The sequence below is a fragment of the Schistocerca cancellata genome, chromosome 4, assembly GCF_023864275.1.
Source record: "Schistocerca cancellata isolate TAMUIC-IGC-003103 chromosome 4, iqSchCanc2.1, whole genome shotgun sequence".
Taxonomy (NCBI): domain Eukaryota; kingdom Metazoa; phylum Arthropoda; class Insecta; order Orthoptera; family Acrididae; genus Schistocerca; species Schistocerca cancellata.
In genome coordinates, this window is record NC_064629.1 from 567,494,748 (window position 1) to 567,511,536 (window position 16,789).

The following is a 16,789-nucleotide window of genomic DNA, read 5'->3' on the forward strand; positions in this document are numbered from 1 at the left end:
GTATGATCACTTGATACACCATATTAAAGATGTTTCCCTTGGTGTTCATTGTTTCTGACAATAATTATCACAACAAAGCCAATCTTTTGGGATACTTTTATGTCAAATAAGCCATGAGTAACCTGTGTAAGGCTGACAGAAACAAAAAACCTGAATATTGAATCAGTTTTCCTCAAGAGAATTGACAACATGTGAGGTCCAGGTAAACGGAAGAGCAATGAAACACGGGGCGTTACCAAAGGCCACAACAAGTGAAATGGGAACTGCTTGTTATGATCTACAGTAATAGAAAAAATGCATGAACATATTAAAACACTATTCTCGATGAGACCACCTGATGTGATCATGCTCTCTGATTAGAGAATCTAAGCAATTTTTACTAACTTGTAATGTAAGTTGACTTTTAGTAACAGCTCAACTTTGCTTTACCTTACCATGGCAGTACATTCTTTCTGGATACAAAACCAGATTTCGAACACTCCAGTATTATATCAAAATACAAAAAAGTAAGCACTTGGTGTGTCAAAGTGTCCATGAAATTTAGGGTTTGTAGATAGCTTACAGCAAAATGGCGCAGGCGACAACTGCTTGGTTGAGGAATCCAGAGTCCCCACAAAGAGTGTGCGACTCTGCATATGTTTTGTCCGCAATGGGTAACATCAGCTACAAGGCAGATTTGACAGAACAGAGAACAAGAGTATAAATTTTTACATTCAGTGGCAAACATCTCAATCTACACGAGGTTCCTGTTAGAATGGTAGCCAAAGGAAGATGATGATTAACTGGAATCACCACCTTTTTTCTGCCTAGGGGCTAAAAACTGCTTTCCTGTTGGAACTGCTACAGGACATGAACACAGCTAAGGAAACCTTCACTAAAGCTGTGTGGAGAAGTTGAAAAATCTTGCGGGCAGACCTATGCTGTATAGCGAGCTACTCCAATACTGCCCCTAAGGCCATATGCACCCATCAGCTCGCCCACTGGCAGAGACATAGTGTGGGTCACCAGGCAGGTGGGCCTACTGCAGGCTTTTTGCACACACGGATGAGACACTGAGCCACTCCTGCCAGTGTGTGTGCTCAGTCCGGGCAGTAATACTGTGCATACTACTACAGCCCAGCAGCCTGACTGCCTGCCCATCAGTTGCTTGTCCAGCTGCCCAGGCCCAAGCATTCAAGCTCGAACAACATATTGCACAGAGTGTTATTTACTGCAATATGTCCCTTCATGAAGGAAAACTAGTATTGTTTATTGCATCTTTTTTTCCTTTTTTCTATCCACTCAGCTATATTTATTGATTTCATTTTTATGCGGTATCGATTTCAGAGCCACTTGTTCCATCTTCATGCACCTTATGAGAATGTAGGAACTGAACTAAATCTACAATCTATGTCATCTAATAGAGATCACAACAATACTATTTTCCATTTATCAACTAGCCAGAATACACCTCAACTGACTGACACAATTGGACTGATAGTCAAACCAGAATATTTATTTTCCTCCAAAATGTCTTTTTCAGCTGACATTCCCACCATCCTCAGTCACCATGGGAGCTAAAAGATTTGGCATGCGTAAAAATGTATCTTTAATCAAAATGGATGCATCCAATTTTTGAATAACCAAGTTTTGCTGCATTCTTTCACCCTGACAAGGACCATCCAGTCCTAAAACATACTCCTCTTGTCCAACAAGTCATAACTGTGACTTCTTGTTTTGAATAACATTCAAGAACAATGACTCATCTGAACTAATATCCTATGCAACCTGAATTAAACCTCACCAAACACCTCTCGGAGCTCCTTTAACACTGAGCCAAACTTCATGATAGCCTTCACACAATTTGAGCAATCTTTGTTCATTGTTATGGCACAACTGGTTGCACAGAGTCATCTCCTACATTCATAATCTTGTCCACACCACACTGCATAACCAGGTACCATCATGACTTGAGGTGGCATTAACACACATTTTGAAAGAACAAACATGGTAATAAAAAATACCACTGACTTCATGGAAAGACACAAGACAGATGAAATGCTAAAATCAGGCTGAAACAACTATAAAGATATTATCTCATGGAATTACATTTTCCTTGAGACCTGTCTAGAAAAATTATGTCCCAGGATGTCACACAACAACCTCTCAGCTTTCTATGACGCCTCATCAGCGGAATGTCCATGTTCTCATCAGAACAAAAAGTTAAAAGATTATAAGTGAACTCAAATGATAAAATTTAATTTAAATAATTCATAACCAGCATCACTCATTTATATGATTAATTAAATATCTTAACAATTCTGCTACATAGAAACAGTTAAACATTTAATACAAATTTAAGCACTTAATAATGAACTAACAATCATCTTTAGAGACTCTATCCTATGAGGTGGTGTAAAGCCTTTCTGCGTTGGAGCTGTTTGAAAGGAAAACCCATTTGTGCGGTTGAATTCTTTGCATTCTTCCCCATATGCATAAACGTCGAGATGCATCAAATCCTCTGTAAGGTGCTCACAGCCTTCATCTGTAAAGTGAAAACAAATAAATATATACCATAAAAAGACCAAATGAGAACAGCAGCTCTATAAGTCTTCTTTACATGTAGTACATGTAAATTTATAATATACACTAAAATTCTGACAGGGGAGATATTAGAGTCTTTAAAGTTAAGCATAATCAAGAAATGATAGCATATTTTCTCAACAGGATGTCAAAAGGCTTACACAGCACAATAAAGCTTAATCAAAAGATATTTAGTATCCAACAGCGTCCAAAACAGTTACGAGAGATTCTAAAAGTGAACACAAGCTTGTCTTGTATGATCACCAGAAGAATCTCTTCCATGGCATCAAAACAGTGAATACCAGACACAGGTGCCGTAAGTGCTTGGCAGCAATGTGGTATGTTCTACACAAACACAATTGCCAATCAAGCTCATTCTTGATAATTATGTGCAGAAGTATGGAAGAGCCTCAGTGGTGGCTCAGTGGTGCAATCCATCTCCCCATTTCATTCCACAAATTCTCAACAGGATTCAGATCCACACACTTCACTAGCCAGTCCATGGCATTGATACCTTTACCTGTCAGAAATTCGAACTGATTAGACATTATCATCCACTAAAATGACGTCTGGAGTCAACAATATCTGTAAGAAGTTGTAAATGTAGTTGTGGTACTTCAGCTCTGTACACCTACATGTTAACAGTATTCCTTTGGCCACCAATGAAGACTTGAAGCTCCACAAACTATCCAAAATGTTGCTCTATAGATCCAGACCCACCACTACTACACTGATTTATTTTTAAAATGTTCCTCTGACTGTACTAGCTACCACTTCTGATCCAGATGAATGAGCACAAGACACATTCTGCAACCTGACGTCAAACTCATGTGTAATGAGCATATTTCCTGCACTCATTCGTGGTCCCATCTTGATGCTGCCGACTTCACAATAAACATATCCATCGCTACACTGCTACGAGTGGGATCTACACTGCTGAATATAGACGCACTGCTTCGACCCTCATTGTATTGGTCTTTAATGAACATTTCTTGTGTTCCACAACTGTCACCTGAGTTTTGAGATGACTTTGGGATGTTGAACATTGCAGACATCTTATCAAAGGGGTTGGAAATAAAAAGAAGGGTGCCGGGCATGGCAGACATTTTATCAAAGCATTAAGGGACTTCAGGGAAATGTCAATGGACTGAAAGTACACTTTTGATTCTCAAATATTCTCTCTCTCTCTCTCTCTCTCTCTCTCTCTCTCTGACCACCATATTTGAAGGAAAGATATATTAAGACTACTACTGTGGTGATACATGTGAGTCAATTTTTTATCTAGGCATTCTTGGCTGATAGGAGGAGTTGCCATTTATGATAGAGCCAACACTTCACTTCCTTCTAACAATCTGATGTTTCATAATTTTGTTATGAAGAAGTGTTACAGTGATGTGTACCACTGTCTAAATTTGCTGGTGCAGAACTTCTAGACAGAATGATTTAGAGAACACCAATTCTAGCTTCAGGCAATTACAAGAGTCTCCATTTCCATGCATGATCACTAAAATTACAATACCAAACAATTCAAGATTTCGTATTTACACCATCTGGGTTGAAATGAGCAGATGACAAACAAATTAGTCTGATAAATAATGCAGAGTTTCGAGGGACATTATTATGCTTGACACTTGTAAAAATTCTTAAGTTATTTTGATAGAAAAGTTCTCATCTGCTAATAAGCAGCAGTATTTTATTTCATTACTACTTAATGTAAACATATCTTAATACATAAAAATTCCCTTTATGTTTTCAAGGTTTTTTTTTCTGAGATTAAAACTGTGAATGATAACATCAACTCTCTTGATCATCAAGAAACTTCTTTAAATCTATGGCCAAACAAACACTTACGACAGATAAAAAAGAGAATATGCCTTCTGCAGGCAGTGTTTGACTCCAGAACAATTTTGGTAGATCTCACAGCAACACCGCTCCACTAAAGACCTCCTAATAACCAATAATACAATATATGTGAAGTTTGCAATAGTACAGTAAAGACAGTAAGATCCCAAAACTTAACATGCAACCTTGGGGTGTACTCACAAAGCAGAATGCCAGCAGTTAATGTTTATGTCTAACCGTGGCATAGAGGCTCAAATCAGTTAATAAACCAATTTCTGCAAGTTTCATTGTTCTGGTGGAGCTTCGTTGCTAACTTTACAACTCTAATCAGATATCTATGGCCATTCCTTTACTGTTAAACACTTTTGATGCACAACTATAATGATTCTATAAAACAGATTTACAGTGACTATTAGAAGCATTTTCTAGTCTGAACATACTGTTTCATCCAACAGACACAATCACAGTTCTCCCTTTACCAGCTGTTTGCTGTAATATTCTGAAAGATGTTATTCTGTGGTCTTATACAATTTTTGACGACACTAATCAAATCCTGGGTTGAAATTCAAAAATGTCAGACTCATCAACTGAGTAACATCCATCTCACTCTCTTCATTCATGGGATGAAGAGCACCACAAACAACAGCATTCAGATAATGTGTTTCTGGGTTTTCAGATGGTGGATTAAACAAGTATGTAGAACTGTACTAAATGCCAAGAACATACATACAAAATATGTAATCTAGTGCATTTCCCGATCTTGAAAGGTTTTCTTCTTATCTTTGTTCATAGTTTGAATTATTAACACAGTATATCTTATTACTATAAGTACTGAAAATGTTAAGATACTGTCCAATCAGCTAAACCTATAAATATTTTAAAAGTAAATACAGAAGAGTTATCAAAACCATATCATCACAGGCATCCCAGTACAGGCAAAGTTTAAATTTCAAGAGCTACAAGTGATTATGTTAGTTCTGTGTCATCATGACAAGAAATTGAAATAATTTTAATGTTGAATCAATTCACATAGAAATTATGAAACACATATTTAAGCAATGGGATGCCGAGTGTAAGAGAAATCGATTTAGAGCACAGATTACTGGTAATATCATGGAATAAGTTGTTTGAAATAGTGAACACAAAGCAACTAAAAGGGCAAATAATTATGATAGCCCACACTCACTTTTACACACAAATTCATTTAATTCTTTTGCAATCTTACACAGTGGTGGCTGGCTATCATGTGCTAATGTGCCACAACACACCATGAATGCATTAACATTACACTATTTCACATCGAATGCAAGCTGGAAACCACACTAAAATTACACCATTTCTCTTCAAATGCATGCTGTTATGCAAACAAACTGGAGGAAAACATGTCTTGTAGCACTCACTCTGCAATAATTAGAAACCTGTGTCAGGTGATGAAATGATGGTCAGCCATGCTACAATCAACTCAGGTAAGTGACACAGCTGTCTGTTTTCTACTGCTCATGCTCTGATGTGACAATATCCCTTCCGGTGCTATTTTGCTCACAGCACCTGGTCAGTATTTTTCTTTGAAACTACATGTAGCATATTGTGCAGGCATGCAGTATAAAGAATTTTTAATGTGCTGTTGTCGTGATGGCACTGTGGTCAAGGGGTCTAAACAACAAACTGGTAACTCTCCTATCCAGGTTCAGTTCCTGCTGTCGCCAACTTTTTCCTTCTTTCACATTTCTACTCACAGTGTTTATCTATTAATTACAAAATTTAAATATATTTAAAAAGTTCAAATTATGTATGTAAAATTAATATATTCAAAATAGTTGTAATTACTACCCTTGTAAGTCAAAAGGCTATAGACTTGATGGTGGTAAATCAAGGGAGTATATGTTTGGTTGGTTGGTTGGTTGGTTGGTTCGTGGGATTGAAGGGGGCCAGACTACTAGCGCCATCAGTCCCTTTTTCCACAAATTTGAAACACCCACAAAGAATAAAAACAAACAATGGAGATGACAAGAGATGACACAGGACAAGAAAGACACAGACAGAGACCAGAAAAAAGGAATTAAAATCACACCAAGTGTGACAGTAGTTGGCCGACCACAGAAACAAAACGAAAAGTCAACCACCTAGAAACACACTAAAAACCCCAGTCTAAAATCGTAGGCCAAAGGCCCGACTCAACACAAAAGGACAAACACTTATCAAGCGATAAAAACCCCCCTGCACGAATGAAACTCAAAACTAAATCTGTCATCGCAACGTCACCTGATAAAAGTGCAGGAAGCATATCAGACAGCGCAAAACATCTGCCTGAGTGGAGTTAAAAGCGGGCAGTCCAACAAGATGTGGACCACCGTCACAGCTGACCGCAGCGACATAAAGGTGGGTCCTTGCGGTACACTAAATAGCTGTGTGTCATCCACGTGTGGCCAGTGCACAGCTGGCAGAGGACAACAGAGTCCTTGCGAGAGACCCGCAATAAGGAGCGCCATGCACCGGTGGCCTCCTTGATGGCCAGAAGTTTGTTCAGTGAAGGAAGGGTACACCATTCTTCACCCCAGGTGCGAAGTACCTTCTGCTGCAAAACTGACCTGAGGTCACTCTCCCAAAGGTCAATCTCCAAGGTTAGTGCACTGACAGCCTGTTTAGCCAGCGTGTCAACACGTTCATTTCCCGGGATGCCGACATGATCCAGGGACCACACAAAGACCACAGAGTGGCCACAACAGGCAAGAGTATGGAGGGACTCCTGGATAGCCATCACAGGGTGTATACGGGGACAAGGAAAAAAAATTCCCGGATTATTCCCGGATATCCCGTTTAAAAAATACGCTTTTTCCCGGGTGAAAATACACTTTTTCTGTGCTAAGTGACAGTAGGTTTTCCGTAGATTTTCCCTCGGAACTGTAAACTTATCAATTCTTTGAATGGTTAACATTTTATACAATCGCGTAGAACTTCCCGGGAAAAAAAAAAAGAAAAGACGGGCAGAGAAGTTTTGGAGAGACTTTTAATTTTAAAAAAAGGAGAGAAGTGTTGGAAAGACCTTTGATTTGCAGCAACATATACATTCCATATTTTCGTATTACGAAAGTATAAATTCGAATTGTACCAAACAAAGCGCGTTAGTTTGCGGAGCGTTGAAACCGAGGTTGCTATGTCCTTTTGTAAGCGTGTCGTATCTCAAGCCACGAGATCTCGCCAGCCAATGACTGCAGCTATTCAGAGCATAGGACACGTGTTATAGTCAGCCAATAGCAAGATCACTGGTTACATAGCGCGAACACGCAAGAGGAAAAGTTAACGGTTTACATTAATGTACACAGTATCGAACATCTACAAGAAAAGCTAAGCTTTCACATATAATATTAGTCTCTAAGATTAACATGCTACAACAGAAGCTAAGCTTTCACATGTAATATTGATCTTTTTTGCGTGTGTTATATTTTAAGATACATCACACATATGTGCCAGTAAGTTTAAAATTATGACATAAATGTCTCGGCTCGAAATTCTTGTAAGTGGCTGGTCCTTAAACTGTTCAGTTTCGAACGCTCTATGATTTAGATATCCATCCCACTTTCTCACACATAACATAATTCATCTTGCGTAAAAAGAAATTTACTTTGAAAGTAACGCTTTTCTAATCACCGTTCGCAATACTATACGAAGACTGTTAGAAATAGGTTCGATTTACGTTTCCAGAGAGCGCCAGAAAACAGGCATTATTGTGCGTGTGCAACTGCAGTTGTGTAGGAAGGCCGTATGTTCGTTTGTATAAAGCACTAAAAGGGATTACATTACACCATAAAAGAAACAGGGCATCAGAGGGTGCTCCAAAGAGCATCGGAATTTCGTAAACCATACTAAAATGCATAATTCGGCTTGAAGTGCGAATTAGCTTTTTCCAGATTCACAGTGAAGTGGGTCCCATCTGATATTAAGCTTTTCAGTGTGGTTTTTGGGATGTAAATTTTCTTGGAGTACCAGTACTCTACGATCACATTTTTGTTTCTTTATTATGGCATAATGCCATATATGGTAGAAGATGATAACGTGCACTTGAAATTCAGCGAACAGTTGGAACTAGCCAATACTGTAGAATGGAACACTTCGTTTCAAATAAAATGATTGCCTCAGCGGAAAGATTAATAAAGCTAAATTTCTTTAGCAAACTTGCAAAAATAACTTCACTGTTCTGCAAGGCGATTATTGCTTGACTGCTACTAACTTGGAAATAAAATAATATCAGAAAACTGAAACTAATAATATATTTTTGCCCTCCGTAATTATGTGAATGTATTTTAATTCACTTGATAGCTCCCAGCCACAGAAATCCGTTTTGTTTTCATTTGATTTGGGAGATGTACACAAAGAGAAGCAGCGAAATCACTTAACGTAAACACGTGTCACGTGGAGGTTAACCCCCTCCCCATTACAACTCTGTGCAAGCGTGAATCTGGCAGCTAGGGCGCGCGAGAAAAATTTTTCTCGTTTGCATCTGGCTGCTTGCTGCTGCTACCGATACAGCTAACAGCCAAACTTCAAGTAGCGGGAGAAGGTACTGCAAGCATACGCGAGTCAAATGCGCATGCGCAACAGACCACTGGCAACTGGTCAAACGAACCTAATGTGAACAGTTGTGACGTCGTGCTCATAGCAAGCAGTTTATTGTTACGAAGAATTACAGTCTGCGCCCTACGGCCTTTGACATATTTTTGCTATTTGCAAACGCTTGTGCGTGCACGGTTTTTTGATGTTGTAAATTGCACATTTCCTTTGTCACTAAAGTTTTATTTTTTTCCCCTCTCGTTTATATTTTATTGCTGCAGTATCATTCTCCAGCAGCAGGGTACAATAACATTCTTTGCTAGAGAATCAATTCTGCAGCCAACATTTTAAAAAATTTAACTGAAAGCTAAAACAATGAAAAATTCCTGGAATTCCAAAAAATTCCTGGGTTTTTCCCGGTTTTCTCCCGGATGAAAAAATTCCCGGGTTTTTCCCGGATTTCCCGGTTGTCCCGGGTCGTATACACCCTGCATCACCAGATAATAGCAAAGGAAACACTGGTCGATAGCACGTAAACCGCACAGGGAGTCACTACAGATAACCTGAGCAGGAGCGGATATACTCTAGGGCATGAGAGATGGCGACCAGCTCGGCAGGGAAAACACTGCAGCCAGCCAGCAATGAGTGTTGTTCATAATAATCCCCTAGATTATGACCATAACCGACATGACCAGCAACCATCGAGCCGTCAATATAGATAACGACAGAGCCTTGAAACGCGGCAAGGATTGAAAGAAAGTGGCGGCAGAAGGCCCAGGAGCGACTGAGTACTTTGGGCCCTGTGCCAAATCGAGCCGAAGGCATGGGCGGGGCACACACCATGGGGGTAAACGCAGAGAGGCCAAGAAAAGAGGTGGAAGAGGAGAAACCTCAAGCCCAGAGAGAAGAGCTCTGACGCGAACAGCGATCGTACACCCTGACCGGAGCTGCCGTTCCAGAAGATGGACGACCGACTGAAAAAACAGGAAACGATAACTGGGATGCCTGGGCAAGCTACAAATGTGTGTAGCATAAGCGGCCAGTAATCGTTGGCGCTGGAACGGCAATGGAGGGACACCTGCCTCCACAAGTATGCTGTTGACCGGGCTTGTCTGGAAAGCTCCAGTGGCGAGTCGGATCCTGCTGTGAAGGATGGGGTCCAACAACCGCAATGCGGAAGGGGATGCTGAACCGTAAGCCAGGCTCTCATAATCTAGATGGGACTGAATTAACGCCTGGTACAGCTGTAGATGGGTAGACCGATCAGCACCCCAGCTGGTGCGAATCAAGCAACGAAGAGCGTTAAGATGCCGCCAGCACATATGTTTAAGCTGCCGAATATGAGAGACCCAAGTCAACCGGGTATCAAAAACCAATCCCAAAAACCGATGCGTCTCTGCCACAGCAAGAGGTTGGCCGTCAAGATAAAGCCATGGCTCAGGGTGAACAGTGCGTCGCCGGCAGAAATGCGTAACGCAGGTCTTGGCAGGTGACAACTGGAAGCCATGCGCTACAGCCCAAGACCGGATAGCGCCCTGCAGCTGCCGTTCAGCAGCTGCAATGGCAGTGGAGCTAAAGTATAGGCAGAAGTCATCAGCATACAAGGAAGCTGAGACAGACATTCCCACCGCCGCAGTGAGCCCATTAATTGCAATTAAAAAGAGGCAGACACTTAAGACAGATCCTTCCAGTACCCCATTCTCCTGAACTCAGGAGGAACTATGGGAGGCTGCAACTTGCACGCAGAAGGAACAAAGCGACAGAAAATTTTGTATGAAAATCGGGAGCAGACCCCGAAGACCCCATCCATGAAGCGTAGAGAGGATATGATGTCGCCATGTTGTATCATATGCCTTCCGCATGTCAAAAAAGACGGTGACCAGATGCTGACGGTGGGCACAGGCCATACGGATGGCAGACTCCAGGCACACCAGATAAGGACAAGCAGCTAGGGCACTTTGGAATTCCCACTCGCTGAATGGAGCATTACATGATTCAGGGTGTCGCGTGTGAAATGAAAGGCTCCAATGTTTCAACCGCTCTTTCAGGGAGGGGAAGGCCAGTGGGTAATTCGCAGAAGCGGAACACTGGGCAAAATGCTCTGCTAAGCGGTTTGCAATTGTGTCAGAGTCAGTACAGACTGCTCCATTCAGTGAAAGTGCAGGTACACTGACAGGGATCCGATAGCCATACAGTCGCCTAATCTTGGCCCAAACTTGCAATGGAGAGGTATGGAGGGCAATGGTGGAGACATACCTTTCCCAGCACTTCTCCTTGCATTGGAAAATGAGGCAGCAGGCTTGCACATGGAGCCGTTTAAAGGCGATGAGGTGTGCCAATGAGGGTTGCAGCTTGTGACGCTAGAGTGCCCGCCTGCGATCTTTAATCACTTCAGGGATCTCAGGCAACCACCAAGGCATAGTACTCCACCGAGGAGACCCAGAAGAACAGGGAATGGCAGATTCTGCAGCAGTATCGATGCCGGTGGTGGCCGAGTGAACCACCGAATCAATGACGTCAGCGGAAAGAGGCTCAATGGTGGCAATGGAGGTGAACAAGTCCCAGTCAGCCTTATTTATAGCCCATCTGCAGGGGCACCCAGAAAAGTGACGCTGTGGCAGTGGCAGAAAGATTGGAAAGTGGTCACTACCGTACAAATCGTCATGCACATTCCATTGGGCAGATGGTAATAGGCTACGGCTGCAGATCGGAAGGTCAATGGCTGAGTACATGCCATGTGCCACACTGAACTGTGTGAAGGCACCAGTATTTAAAAGAGAAAGGTCGAGCTGAGCCAAGACTTGCTCAACGATGCTGCCTCGGCCTGTTGCCACTGATCCACTCCACAGAGGGTTATGGGCATTGAAGTCGCCCAGTAACAAAAAAGGTGGTGGCAATTGGGCTATCAGTGCAGCCAGGACATGCTGCGGGACATCACCATCCGGTGGAAGATAGAGACTGCAGACAGTAACAGCCTGAGGCGTCCAGATCTGAACAGCGACACCCTCTAAAGGTGTTTGTAGAGGGACAGACTCGCTGTAAAGAGAGTGAAGGACAAAGATGCAGATGCCACCAGATACCCTCTCATAAGCAGCTCGGTTCTTACAATAACCCCAATAGCCATGGAGGGTGGGGGTTTGCATTGCCGGAAACCTAGTTTCCTGAAGAGCAATACAGAGGAAAGAGTGAAGGCTGAGAAGTTGTCAGAGCTCAGCAAGATGGTGGAAAAACCCGCTGCAGTTCCACTGCAAAATGACATTGCCCATGGCCGAGAAACGTGTGAAGGGACCGAGGAGGCAGATTACGCCACTGGGTCACCTGCTGCCACCAACTGGGTACCGACGGGAGCGACATTCATCATGTCTGAGGGACAGGCGAGATCTAGGTCCTCAGCAGACGCCAGAAGCTGCAACGCATTCTCAGATGCAGAGTTTGTAGGTAGCGGTGGAGTGGGTGGCACCGCAATTTCCTTGGTCTTAGGGGTCTTCAATTTCGATTTCACATGCTGTTCCTTTGATTGCCCTTGCTGGGAGAGCTTCATTGATTCAGTCTCCGGGACTACACAGAGTACGCGAAAGAACTTGCCCCCCTTCTAACAGCCGTGTACCGCAAGTCTCTAGAAGAACGGAAGGTTCCAAATGATTGGAAAAGAGCACAGGTAGTCCCAGTCTTCAAGAAGGGTCATCGAGCAGATGCGCAAAACTATAGACCTATATCTCTGACGTTGATCTGTTGTTGAATTTTAGAACATGTTTTTTGCTCGCGTATCATGTCGTTTTTGGAAACCCGGAATCTACTCTGTAGGAATCAACATGGATTCCGGAAACAGCGATCGTGTAAGACCCAACTCGCTTTATTTGTTCATGAGACCCAGAAAATATTAGATACAGGCTCCCAGGTAGATGCTATTTTCCTAGACTTCCGGAAGGCGTTCGATACAGTTCCGCACTGTCGCCTGATAAAATAAGAGCCTATGGAATATCAGACCTGCTGTGTGGCTGGATTGAAGAGTTATTAGCAAACAGAACACAGCATGTTGTTATCAATGGAGAGACGTCTACAAACAAAGTAACCTCTGGCGTGCCACAGGGGAGTGTTATGGGACCATTGCTTTTCACAATATATATAAATGACCTAGTAGATAGTGTCGGAAGTTCCATGCGGCTTTTTGCGGATGATGCTGTAGTATACAGAGAAGTTGCAGCATTAGAAAATTGTAGCCAAATGCAGGAAGATCTGCAGCGGATAGGCACTTGGTGCAGGGAGTGGCAATTGACCCTTAACATAGACAAATGTAATGTATTGCGAATACATAGAAAGAAGGATCCTTTATTGTACGATTATATGATAGCGGAACAAACACTGGCAGCAGTTACTTCTGTAAATTATCTGGGAGTTTGGGTGCGGAACAATTTGAAGTGGAATGATCATACAAAATTAATTGTTGGTAAGGCGGGTACCAGGTTGAGATTCATTGGGAGAGTCCTTAGAAAATGTAGTCCATCAACAAAGGAGGTGGCTTACAAAACACTCGTTCGACCTATACTTGAGTATTGCTTATCAGTGTGGGATCCGTACCAGATCGTGTTGACGGAAGAGATACAGAAGATCCAAAGAAGAGCGGCGCGTTTCGTCACAGGGTCATTTGGTAACCGTGATAGCGTTACGGAGATGCTTAGCAAACTCAAGTGGCAGACTCTGCAAGAGAGGCACTCTGCATCGCGGTGTAGCTTGCTCGCCAGGTTTCGAGAGGGTGCGTTTCTGGATGAGGTATCGAATATATTGCTTCCCCCTACTTATGCCTCCCGAGGAGATCACGAATGTAAAATTAGAGAGATTCGGGTGCACACGGAGGCTTTCAGACAGTCGTTCTTCCCGCGAACCATACGTGACTGGAACAGAAAAGGGAGGTAATGACAGTGGCACGTAAAGTGCCCTCCGCCACACACCATTGGGTGGCTTGCGGAGTATAAATGTAGATGTAGATGAAGATGTAGATGTAGACTGAAGAGGACTGCGAAGCCCTATGACCAGCTACCTGGGGCTTCTTCAGCCCCTGGCGGGTGTCTAGTTTGCCACTGGTAGGAAGCTGGGAAGGGAGTGACCCAAGAGATCCCTTCCTAGCGACAGAAGCCAAAGAAGACTTACGCTTCTAAGGCTTTAAGGCTTAGAAGTGGGGATTGGTGTCCCTGATGGTTGGGGGGGAGGTGCTGCTCCCGAGGTAGGTGGCGCGGGATCAACAGGGAGGGAATTGCCCCCCACCATCAAGGGGGCAGGTGTGGTCCTTAGGCTCTGAGAGCTGACTGTATGTGGTGCAACGGATGGAGCTGTAACAGGAGTGACAGTGGCGGCATAAGATGACGTCATGTGCACGGGATGAAGCCGTTCAAATTTCCATTTAGCCTCAGTGTAGGTCAGTCGGTCCAGGGTCTTGTATTCCATTATTTTCTGTTCCTTTTGTAGAATCTTCAGTCCGGCGAGCACGGGAGATGGTGCTCTCCGCAGTTGACACAGATGGGAGGCGGGGCATATGGAGTATCAGGATGGGATGGGCGACCACAATCACGACATATGGGGCTGGAAGCACAACGGGAAGACATATGGCCGAACTTCCAACACTTGAAGCACCGCATCGGGGGGATGGATATATGGCTTGACATCACAGCAGTAGATCACCACCTTCACCTTCTCGGGTAATGTGTCACCCTCAAACGTCAAGATGAAGGCACCAGTGGCAACCTGATTATTCCTCGGACCCCGGTGGACGCATCTGACGAAATGGACACCTTGTCTCTGTAAGTTCGCGCGCAGCTCGTCATCGGACTGTAAAAGCAGGTCCCTGTGGAAGATAATGCCCTGGACCATATGTAGGCTATTATGGGGCGTGATAGTAACAGAAACATCCCCCAGCTTCTTGCATTCGAGTAATGCCCATGACTGGGCAGAGGATGCTCTTTTTATCAGGACTGACCCGAACCGCATTTTTGACAAGCCCTTCACCTCCCCGAACTTCTCCTCTAAATACTCTACAAAGAACTAAGGTTTCATGGACACAAAGGATTCCCCATCAGCTCTCGTACAGACTAGATACCAGGGCGAATACGTCTCACTGTCATTCATAGCCTTTCGTTCCTCCAATGGTGCGACTAGGGAGGGGAAAGATTTGGGGTCATACATTTTTGCATTAAAGTGAGCCTTCGAAAGCTTAGAGACTGCTGGTGGTTGGCCACCAGTAATAGAAGATGTGCCACTCTTCATTGCATGTCATCCACCCTGATGCCACCTACTTCAACCAAGGGCCCTCCCCACGGGCGCCACCCAACCACAGCAAGGACCCCCTGGCAGGATGGCCATTGCCGGCAGTCCCGATGCCCCAGGGAGATAGGCAGCTACTCCTTGGCATACATTGGGAGTTAACGGCGCAGGCATCAGTAGAGTGGACCCTGTGTTGTCAGGGGGCTACAACCAACCGGGTACATGGCGGCCCCACCACAACGGACTGGCTACCATGCTGGATATTAGGTGGCAAGTGATCCATGGTGGTCGTCAGCGCAGAAAGTGACACTGCAGAGTGCATGGCAGAAATCGCACCCAATTGTAATTGAAGGTACTTGAAAATGGCGATTAAGCCAAAACAGACTGTTATAAATAAAGATTACTTATTATAAACAGCTATTTGGTGTATCTACTCTAACAATTTGAGTAGATTACATAATGCAGTCCAAAAATTTATCACAGTCTAAAATAGGGTACAGCTGCCCAATTGTCCACCACTTTCTGTCAGAAAATGAAAGTTTGAAAACATGTAGCAATGTGAGCAGCATATCACTCATACCCTATGCAAGACAACTATTCTGTCCTTCATGAACCACTCCCTTGCACAAGGACTGATCCACCTTCCTCTATCAGAAAACTTGGAGCACTAAAATAATACTCTCTGCATATTTATCTTAGCAGTATTATTTGAATTACCAAACATCATTAAGAGAATAAAGCATTCTCAATGAAATGAATATCAACAGTGTAACATTAAGTTCATGTAGATTTTCTTCAAACCTACATGTCCTCAATAGTATTCACGCTTTTATAGATGACAAGTTAGTTTTATATACAATTAAGACACTTACCATCATCTGGTTTCAATTCATCAAGTCCAACATCAGAAAATTCAAATCTCTTCGGACGTCTTTTGTTGCTAATATCAAATATGTAGACTTGTTCTCCTCCCATATTGGCCAATAAATCTCGTCCATTTGGTCCAAAAGTGATGTATGTTGATACTAGATTTCTATAATTCTTCCTGTAAAATCTTTGTATTGATGGGAGTTGACCTGAAACAGTACAGAAATGAACGAGCAAATGGATAACTGCACTAATCCAAAAACTGAATGAAAACTTTATTATATTTCTTTCTAATGCATAACTTCTAGAGCTAGATCTATACTCTGCAAACCACTGACAAGTGCAGAGCTGACATTCCATGTCTTTGTATGAACAACCAGCATTTCTTCTCATTCCATATGTGTACGGAGTGTGGGAAGAATGACTTTTTAATTGTCTCTTATCTTGTACATGTACTACCTAGGGCAGTAAAGCATAGGGGAAAGTGGGGAAGAGACAGAGGCCGCAGCATATTCCTAGAATCATGGCATAATACTGGTTCTTGAAACATTTTAAGTAGGCTTTTGCTGGATAGTGGATATCTTTGTTCAAGTGCTGCCAGTTCAGGTATATCAGCAGTTCCAAGACCCTCCCCCACTAGTCAAACAAACCTGTGACCACTCATACTGCCCTTTTTTTGTATTCATTCAGTATCTAATGATAGTACTATATGGTA

At 42.9% G+C, this 16,789-nt stretch overlaps 1 protein-coding gene across 3 annotated transcripts in view; it reads right to left on the reverse strand.

Annotated features, from left to right (window-relative positions):
- The window catches only part of LOC126183524 (WD and tetratricopeptide repeats protein 1-like), a 207,148-nt gene that overhangs the window by 88,947 nt on the left and 101,412 nt on the right, over positions 1–16,789 (reverse strand). For all 3 annotated transcript variants that reach the window (XM_049925587.1, XM_049925584.1, XM_049925585.1), the window contains exons 8-9: positions 16,080–16,283; positions 2,361–2,524 (exon numbers count right to left, since the gene is read on the reverse strand). In XM_049925587.1, the coding sequence (XP_049781544.1) occupies positions 2,361–2,524; positions 16,080–16,283 (368 nt within the window). The remainder of the gene's footprint in view (positions 1–2,360; positions 2,525–16,079; positions 16,284–16,789) is intronic.